The following is a 10,870-nucleotide window of genomic DNA, read 5'->3' on the forward strand; positions in this document are numbered from 1 at the left end:
GAAAAATCAAACCATATCAACAAACTTAGAAATTCTGATTATCAAAATATTCCTAAATTTTATCCTCGTCCTTCATTTCCAGATCAACTTTTTGAAGAAAAGTTGCCTCCTCAAAGATCATATGATGGTTCTTCCGGTGTGAAATGGAACATTGATGGTCTTACTGAACACCAAATCATCGATCTTTTAGGACAAATGACTATTTGTTACAAAACCTTTTTGGCAAAAGGAGCTACAAGGCTTCAAGCCACTAATAATATTGTTCTTGGATTCACTGGACAGCTTGGTCAATGGTTGGAAAATTATCTCTCATCTACTTCAAAAAATATTATTTTTTCAGCTGTTAAACGTGATGAAAATAATAGTATTATTACAAATGAAAATGGAGAACCAATCAATGATAGTTACTCTGTTCTTGGATTAACTATAATCAAACACTTTATTGGAACTCCAGAAAATTATATACAATTTCAAAATGATATTCTTATGAATTTAAGATGTCCCAAACTTCAAGATTTTCGATGGTATTAAGATATGTTTATATCTCGTATCATGCAAAGATCTGACTGTCAACAATCTTTTTGGAAAGAAAAATTTATTTCAGGACTTCCAAAACTTTTTGCTGAAAAAGTGAAAAATTCAATTTTAGAGGAAAATGATGATCTTCAAACTCTTACTTATGGTGAAATTATTAATTTCATTAATAAGGAAGCTCTCAATTTATGTAATGATTTAAAACTCAAAGTTAAATTGAAAGCAGAAAAGTCTCAAACTCAAAATGAGTTAGGATCATTCTTTGAACAATATGGGTTTGAGAAAGTTCTACCTCCTTCTTCAAAATCAAGAAAAATCTTTCATAAGAAAAGATTCTCAAAAAGAAAATATTCTCCTGAAGAAAATTTCCATAAAAAGAAATTTTCAAAAGGAAAACAATTTTCTAAAAGAAAATTTACAAAAGATTTTCAAAAGAAAAATTCAAAAGTTACATGTTGGAAATGTAACAGAACTGGTCATTATTCTAATAGATGCCCTCTCAAAGAAAAAATCAGTACTTTTCAAGTTGATGGAGGTACTAAAACTCAGCTTCTTAATCTTATTCAATCTAGTTCTGACAATGAGTCTAACTCTGAATTAGAACAAGTTTTTCTCAATCAAGAAGTTTTTGATTATGAATCTACTCAAAATTCTGACTCTTGCACTTCTTCAAATGATAAAGAAATTTGTGGTTGTAAAACTATAAATGTCTTAACAGGAGAAGAAGAAATAATTCAAAATATCATTGATAGGATCGATAATCCAAAACTCAAAGATAAATTTTCATCTTTGCTTTCTTCCTCTACATCAAAAGAAAATTTTGATGATATCAATCTTACAAATATTCTTCGTCGTGCTCAAAAGGAATTTTCAAAAGGTTCTAAACCTTTAATTCCTGATCTTCAAGTTGAAGTTAAGGAAATGAAATCTCAAATTTCAAAACTTGCAAAACATGTTCAAGATATTCGTATGGAAGTTGTTCGCGAGCTCGTCATTTTTCAATTTTAAAAATTTTTTTTTTTGGATTTTTGGATTTTTTTTTTTGTAAATTCACACATTTTTTGATGAGCCCACGAGCTCATAAAAATGGAGCCCCTTGCTCAGTTCGGGCTCGTCAAATTAGTCCACGATTCGAGCTATCAAGCCGATGAGCCGCTCAGCCCATTTGACATCCCATGGCTAACTAACATGTGCACCCAACGTAGTCTATACAATTTGTACATTTCAGTTAACCAAGTCGACAACCTGTGTAGGCGGAGGTGGAGGTAGTGGGGACCCTCTATGAAAGCTGTTGTCGAAGATGCCGTGAAATGTTAAAATGATTTCTCATAGCTTCAACACGTAATACAATCCATTTAGGCCGCTCTTTCCCTCCCTTCTCTCCTTTTTGAAGCCTCCCATTTTGTTGACTTTCCCAATAACCTCACATTGCATTCTCATATGGGTACAGATCAAAGACAGGACACTTCTCATGCAAGCATAATGTAAAAGCTTAAACTTGATGTATTGCCAAGTTGTTAATTTAATCGAACATGTTTGAAATTAAACTAATGTATTGCCAAGATGTGCTATGCTCGTTCTTATTGTTGATATATATGTCGCGTCCCTTGATTAAATTGGAATACACTAATCTCCCATTTAACTTTGTCTGATTTAGATAAAAATCAAGTTTATAGTAAATTTTGATAATAATTTTTTAAATGTGTGATTGAAAAGTAGACATTTGAAAAGCAGTTGAGGTAATCATTATAAAATTAGAGAGTCAATACTATTTTAATTTTTTAAAATAGAGATTGAGTGGCATTTTTACTTTGAAAGATCATCTCCACTATACACTTTATTTTTCCTAATCATCATGGTGAATATCTTTAAATTTAAAGAATAATTTTTTATACCTTCTAACAAACTCATTTTATTATTTTTCCTAATTTTTCAATTAGTATATTTTTTAGATGTCAATATGTAGAATTTTCAATATAATATAAATAAATAAATTATTTGAACATTGAAAATTGCTGTATTATTAAATGCAATTATGATAAAATACAAATAGAAAGTGAGTTTGAATTTCTAAATGTAAAGAATCGAACCCACTCTTTATTTTAAACAGATAAAATAAAACTTATTTTAAAACCTAGTATCAAGGTTTTGCTATTTAGGCTTTGTTTGAACCTTAGTTTGGTGTGTGTGTGTGTGTGTGTGTGTGTGTGTGTATTTGAATAGTATTTTTTGGAGAATGTGTGGTAAAAAAAATAAGAAAAATCTTCAATATACGTGTAGATTTTTTTTTTCTTTTTGAGAATGTGATTGAAAATGAATTTTTGATCAAATGGGGACAAGGGCTTAAATTTAAAAAAATAAATAAATTAAAACATCTTACTTTTAATGAATCTCTCTTGGATGCTCTAATAGCATCTCCAATAGGATCTTTAAAAGTGAAATGTTTTCTATTTTAAAGTTTTAACCATTAAAAATATGATTCAAGATATTCCTTAAATTAATATTTTAAAATAGAAAGTGAATTTGACTCTTGATAATTAAATGCATTTAAAATATTTCAATTTTCAATACTTTGTATATTGACACAACTAAATATTACATAAAGAAAATGAGTAATATTATTTAGCATCGCCGGTAACAACACTAGTGGCATTAAGTGAATCATATAATTTCATCTTTAATTGCATCTCTCATATAATGCCACATAAACTGGTGTTAGATAATATTATTCAAAAAATATATATATAATTAAGGATTAAAAATAAAGAAGTTGTTGGAATATTTAAAAAATCTTACTCTCAAAATTACAAAATATGCTTTTTAGAAGAGGAAATGTTTTGAAAATGCTCTTATTTGCATTTTATAACATCTAAAAAGTGAAGAACCACATATGCAAATATTTTTTACATTTGTTATTTGCACTACTCTCAATTTATTTCACTCTAATTGTCAAGAATGTAATCTGATTCGTTAAATGTCCATTCAAATGTATTATTTTCTATTTCAAATTGTAAACTGTTAGAAATAAAAACACCTAATCATCATTAACACAAGTTTATGAAACTATAATTTAAATATTCATTCTTATATAGGTTGGTTACCCAATAATGATTTCTTTCTCATTCTTGCTACATGAATATCAAGGTTTACATAAAACTAAGCAAAATTCACGGGATATTTATCATTGGACAATTTAAAAAACAAACAACTTTTTCATCAAATCATCTATTGTCACATATAATTATGTCAAAATTTTTATCAAATTCTTCTGACAAAGTAGCTTTATCATTTCTCCCGTTCCTTTATTTCCTAGTCTACCTATCAACGAACTGAGAGTTTCCTTACCCTTACCAATGATGAGAAAGATATTACGAAGTCTGTAAGCGGATCTGATTGTTTCGAGGAGCTGTTAAGAAAATGGTTCATACGAGAGAGTATGAGTCAGTGTACAGTACTTGCCCTTCTAGTGCCAAAGAAGGATGGAAAGTGGCGTATGTGTGTTGACAGTCATGCCATCAACAAGATAATAGTGAAGTATAGGTTTTCCATTCCATGATTGGAGGATATGTTAGATATGCTAGGTGGTTCAAAGGTCTTCTCAAAAATAGATCTTCACATTGGTTACCACCAGATCCGTATTAAACCTAGGGATTAATGGAAGACTACCTTCAAGAGTAAGGATGGACTTTACGAATGGTTAGTGATGCCATTCAGACTTTTAAATGCTCCAAATACTTTCATGAGGATGATGAAACAGATTCTCTATCCTTTTTATCAGGTCTTTTGTTGTGGTGTACTTCGATGATATCCTTATTTACAACAAGTGTAAAGAGGATCACCTAGTTCACTTGAGGCAAGTCCCGGAGGTTCTAAAGGAAAATCAGTTGTACATCAATTTGAAGAAGTTCACATTCTATACATCTAAACTATTGTTTTTAGGCTTTGTGGTAGGTGAAGATGGTATGCATGTAAATGAAGAGAAGACAAAAGTAATTCGAGATTGGCCAACACCAAAGTCAGTTTCTGAAGTGAGGAGTTTTCATGGTTTGGCAACTTTCTACATACGATTCATCAGGCATTTTAGAACTATTGTGGCACCTCTCACAGAATGTTTGAAGAAAAGAAAGTTCAGTTGGGGAGAGGAACAAGATAAGAGCTTCGCCTTCATCAAAGAAAAGTTGTGCACAACTCCAGTATTAGCTTTGCCAAGCTTCGAGAAGATTTTTGAGGTGGAGTGTGATGCTAGTGGTATTGGTATTAGGGCTGTCCTTTCTCAAGAGAAAAGATCCATGGCTTTCTTTTTAGAAAAGTTAAGTGATGTCAGGCAGAAGTAAAGTACCTATAAGTAAGAATTCTATGAATTGTGAGGGTTTTGAAGCAATGGGAGCACTACCTGGTACAGAATGAGTTTGTGTTGTTCATTGATCACCAAGCTTTGAAATTCATTCATAGTAAAAAACACATTAGTAGGATACATGCTCGGTGGGTGACTTTTCTCCAAAAATTTCCTTTTGTGATTAAACATAAATCTGGAAGTACAAACAGAGTTGCAAATGCATTGAGTTGGAGAGCTTCCTTATTAATCACATTATCATAGGAAATTGTTGGATTCGAGTGTTTGAAATAATTGTATGCATATGATCTTGACTTTAAAGAGACTTGGAGCAAGTGCGTGAATCAGGAATCATTGGTGGACTTTTATATTAGCGATGGATATTTGTTCAAAGGCAACTAGCTTTGTATGCTTGTTTAATCTCTACGTGACAAATTGATTCGAGATCTGTATGGTGGAGGTCTAAGTGGACACTTGGGGCGTGACAAGATAATAGTCAGTTTGGAGGCTCGATATTATTGGCCACAGTTGAAGCAGAATGTTGGAATTATAGTAAAAAATTGTTATACTTGCCAGGTGTCAAAGGGTCAAGTGCAGAACACTGGGTTGTACATGCCACTTTCTGTCCCTCAGGGCATATGGCGAGATCTGACTACGGATTTTGTTTTGGGATTACCTCGTACTCAACGAAGCATAGATTCTGTTTTTGTGGTGGTTGACAGATTCTCCAAAATTGTGCACTTCATTGCTTTTTGGAAGACTTCAGATGCATCACATATTGCCAAACTATTTTTCAAGGAGACTGTTAGATTGCATGAAGTTCTCAAGTCTATCACATCAGACCGGGATACAAAATTTTTGGGGCACTTTTGGATTACTTTGTGGAAGTTTTTTGGAACCAAATTGAATTGAAGAAGCACTGTTGAGTCTCCAAACTAATGGACAGAAAGCAGTTACTAACCATACCCTTGGAAATATGGTTTGAAGTGTTTGTGGAGATAAGCCTAAATAGTAAGACTTTGCACTACCTCAAGTGGAGTTTGCGTACAACAGCGCAGTTCATGATGCTACAAGCAGGTTTCCATTTGCTGTATACAGAGGTGCCTTACCGTGTGGTGGATTTGGTGAAATTGTCTAAAGGCAATAATAAAAGTGTTGCTGCTGAACATCTGGCCGAGGAAGTATCAGCAGTTCGTGATGAGGTAAAATAGAAATTAGAGAAAACTAATGCAAAGTATAAGGCAGCAGTAGATTCACATTGACGAGATAAACAATTTCAAGAAGGGGACTCGATAATGGTGTTTTTGCGAAACAAGAGATTTCCTGTTGGTACTTACAATAAACTGAAACCAAGAAAGTATGGGCCTTTCAAAGTGCTTAAATGGATTAACAACAATGCTTACATTATTGATTTTCCAGCTTCTATGGGTATTTCTCGTACGTTTAATGTGGCAGATTTGTATGAGTTTCATAAAGATGATAAGCCTTTGTATCCAGTTCTTCGGAGATGGAAGGGACAAATGTAGGACAGAATGGGTATATTGAAAAAAGAATACTAGTAGAAGTAAAACATCATCTTAATTTTGGATTGGTCCTATAAGACTATTTTGGAATGAGAACGACGAGGGGAACAATACACACTGCTACATTATGATGTAACACGAATTTCGACCATTCGAGTTTGTTTAAGCCTAGAAAATTGATTTTAAAGTTTTGGCGTTATTTTTGTCAATTCGTTTATTTTGGGTTTTTTGCTATTCTAGTTTGTTTAAACTTTGTTTTCAATACTCCTAGTTGTTTAAAACAACGTTTCCATGTAAATCTTTATGAATAAGGGTTTAGTTCTTTATTATTATTATTATTATTATTATTCATTAATAAAATTCGTGAAGTTCATTTGTTAAGTTTTTGGTGGATTCCAAATTTTGTGATCTCAAGATTTTTGCTTGAATTTCTTTCTTTCGCTGCTTCAATAATTTTCTTTTCTTCACCGTAAATGAATTTATACTCTATTTAAACATGATTTATTGATGAATTTTTTCAGTTTATTTGTCAAGTTTGAAAATTAAGTGTCTGACTTTTTGTTAATTTGAACAAATTTAGTATGGATTTAAAACAATCATAAGCGTGCAAGCCTATTATCTTCAATTTATTATGAACTTAATATGATTATTTTCAACTTATTATTTAGTATGCTTTGTATCAATTTATTATGAATTTGCGTGTATTTAAGAACTATTCTTTATAGTTTTTAAGTGAGAATAGATTTATATATAATTTTTTTCACGTTTATCAGACTGCATGAAAGATAATGACTTTTAATGATTAAACGAGTTCATGAATTTATGTGATCTACTCATCATTTATTAAAACATAGCCTTACATTTTCATATGCAAAATTGTTGTCAATTTTAGTTTCGCAAGTGTACCGTAACAAGTGATAGTGGACCTAAGAGTCCAGATTATTGATCCCACAAGGACTATTTTCTAGCACTTAATTCAATTTTTCTTTAACTACTATTTGATGAAAATAAATTAAAAGTTATAGTGATTCGAGTTTAAATCTTAATTCTAGACAATAAATAAATGCTCACACAATTGTTTGTAAGATCAAACAATTAGAGGACATTAGGGCAGAATAACTTCGCCTATTGATTACCTTTATATCTCAAATTAAGACTCAATTCTAATGTAGTGTTCGGTCGAATTCACCTATTGTATTTAATTTACCCCTCTTGAGTTCTCATTGAACTTATTCAACTAATTAAATTTCATATCTCTATGTAAATTCAACTTAGTTAAAGTTCTTTGTTCTAGAAATTCAATTATGACCGCAATAACTAGTGTAGGCATTTCTACTCATTATACCAATATACTGGATTTTTCTATATGGTCTAAATCCTAAACTCATATCTCTATTCGTAAAGGATCACTACACCAAAAATTGCTATTTGCAACGGTCGAAAAACGTTGCCATTGACCTTTTGCAGCATTCAGGCGTATGGTGCAGGCTTTGGTGTTGTCATAGAGCGGAAGGTTTTTGCAATGTGCATTGCGCGTTGTCTTAGGTTTTTTGTAACGTGCATTGCACGTTGTCTTAGGTTTTTTGTAACGTGTGTTGTGCATTGCCTTAAGGTTTTTCGCAACATGCATTGTATGTTGCTTTAAGGTTTTTCGCAACGTGCTTTGCGCGTTGCCCTAATGTTTTTCGCAACGTGCATCACGCGTTGCCTTAAGGTTTTTCGTAACGTGCTTTGTGCATTGCCTTAAGGTTTTTCGCAACATTCGCCGCACATTGTCATTTCTTTAATTCTTTTTTTTCCCCTTTTTTGCGCATGTTTAGACTTCCCTAATAGTAGTGATACCAATTGATACAACCCATCCCGAATCACCCTAAAAGACCCGACACGTGTCGTGCGCCAATGGTAGATACCAACTAAATGTCGTACCCACCATCAAGACAACCCTAACTTACTTTACTGTGACATATTTTTATAAAAATTTTGACAGAGTTTCCTCTGAAATGTGTACTAAACCAACCTGAAAATCAACAAAAATCTCATAAAAACATTTAAACCAAAAATCTCAAAAACCACCAATACCACCAATATTTTATCCATACACAATAAACATAAAACATGTACAATTACTTCTTCAAAACATAATAAAGACTCCAATACAGAAAAAAGGGCCCAAAAACCAACAAAAACAAATATGTCAAGAATATACACAATGAGTCAACTACAGGAATTACAATATTCCAGCAAAAGCATTGTCCATAAGGCATCCCGAAGTAAGCTGCTTACATAAATAAAGTCCAAGAAGGCACATGCATAAGAGAACTCAACTTCAAATTCTTCTCTTAGCTCCATATAACTGCAATAAGGAAAGAATATAGATTAGGTACATTAATTAATAAAATGCTAGGAAACTCACACAACATTAACGTGTCAATCATGTTCAGAATAAGCTTATCACACAACATTAAAAGTCTTTGCTTAGTTGAATAAGCAAAAATTCGAGAAATACCTTGGTCAAATGAGTCTAACACTACTCTTTGGCCAAGCAACAGTACTTCCCATGGCTTCACTAAGAACTCGAAATTCATCAGTAGGTCTATATAAGGTCAAATGACCCATATACACTTCCTCAACCCAAAACTTCCAACAATCTCGTCCAAGTGGCATGTGGTGTACCTTTGCGTTTGGGTCGGTTGATGCAATCTTCCCTTCTACTACGATTTCTTCCTCATCATATTGGTACTAATGCAATAATTGACAACTTGAATTTTTCAAATGTGTAGTCCCTCCCTGGATACCACTTCCTTGTTGGGACTACAAATTCACAATAAAATGACAATATTCTTTTTAAAATTAGTATGCCATATAGTCTGAATTTATATTGAACAAACAATAAATAATATAAGATACATAACCTGAGGAGTAAAAGCAAGTAAACTCATGTCATCTACATTCTTATTTGGACTCTGTAAAATAATAAAAAAATTAAAAAGTTATTATACGTAGTTATGTAAAGCTATGTTATCATTTTATATAAAATGATAAAATACATAACTTGAGATAACTTGAGGAGTGCTTCAACTTTTTCTTCTAGTGCTCGAACCCTTTCTGATTGCATTTGTAGTTGGCTTTCAAGTTCTTTCACTCGAGAATTACTTTGAATTTGTCCATCGACCTTTGATAGTGTAACTCCAAATCCAAGTCCCCTTACTCTTCCACGACGTTCAGGACCTAGAACTCGAGGAACAACATCATCTCGAATTGAATCTTCGGCTTGTGTATCGGAAATAGATTGAGCACAATCTTCTATCTTTTTCTGCACTTATGCAACTTAATTTTTGTATTAGCAAGTGATACACATAATAAGTTTAATTATTATTGACAGAATCCAGATATAACACACATACCAGAGTGTTGGCAATAGCTTCATTTATAGGTTTTCCACCCCTTCTCAGATGTCCATGAGTCTAGACTTTAGTTCTCGACCCTTTCATATCTGGAAACCTTTTTTTCTGCAATACAAATCAAGTAATTAGATACACTAGTATTGGACATATCCAAAAAAGCTTGATATAAACTATAATGAATGAAGATAAATAAGAAAATCGTTACTAACACGTCCAAGTAAAGATAGTTTGAATGTGTACCAAATCGTGAGCCATACGTTGATAACCCTTTCGACCCATTGTGTGTAGAAGCCTCTGATTAGTTCTCATTTTACTAAACTTGGCACTTTTTTCCTATTAAGAGAACATAAAAATTGAACAACAACAGTCAACTAAATTTTAAACTCAAGGGCATCAAAAAACAACTTACTTGAAAGTCAGTAGAAAGAGTATCTTTTACAAAATTCTTCCATGCTTCTTCGGAGTTTACATTCTTCGATCTAAGAAGGGAAATAGTGCATGTTCTATTCACAGATGATGCTGCTTGAATTCTGATTTCTTTTCTCAATCTTGATTTGTATGTCCTCCAGTACTTTCCCATTTGCTGAAATGTCATTTTTTGATGGAAATCACTCACATTGAACCTTTGCTGTATTTTTGTGCACAGATATAAGAAATGATGTTAGGAAGGAATTAGATATAATAAATAGTAAAAGAAATTAAAGTTATTGTATTTATCAACATACCTGTATGAAAGTCCAAAGTTCCTTTTTTTTTGTGTCACCTATCGACTGCCAATCCTTAATTACAATAGGCACATACTCTTGTACAATGGCTCCAACCATGCTAGCAAATTTATCAGAGTTAGTGCCAACTACTTGCCCAAATTCATTAAATTCAAGCTCCATCTTATGATTCCTATTTTCAGGAACTGCTTTCACTTGGGTTGGACCTCTTTTCTTTTTTGGAGCATCTACATTTGTCGACGACATATTTTGTTCATTAGTAATTGGAGTTGATACAGTATTTTCCGGTTCACTTGAAAGTCTTAGTCTTTTATTGGTCTCTCGAATTGCAACAGCAATTGCAACTTTTCG

The 10,870-nt window shown here is 32.4% G+C and overlaps 1 protein-coding gene across 1 annotated transcript; it reads left to right on the forward strand.

Annotated features, from left to right (window-relative positions):
- Positions 1-4,227: 4,227 nt before the first annotated feature.
- On the forward strand, positions 4,228-4,868 carry LOC111392117 (uncharacterized mitochondrial protein AtMg00860-like). The gene is made up of 2 exons (XM_023017385.1): positions 4,228-4,312; positions 4,474-4,868. Exons 1-2 carry the CDS (start codon positions 4,228-4,230, stop codon positions 4,866-4,868), a joined length of 480 nt encoding a protein of 159 aa, XP_022873153.1.
- Positions 4,869-10,870: the final 6,002 nt, after the last annotated feature.

The sequence above is a fragment of the Olea europaea genome, unplaced genomic scaffold (assembly GCF_002742605.1).
Source record: "Olea europaea var. sylvestris unplaced genomic scaffold, O_europaea_v1 scaffold883, whole genome shotgun sequence".
Classification (NCBI taxonomy): domain Eukaryota; kingdom Viridiplantae; phylum Streptophyta; class Magnoliopsida; order Lamiales; family Oleaceae; genus Olea; species Olea europaea.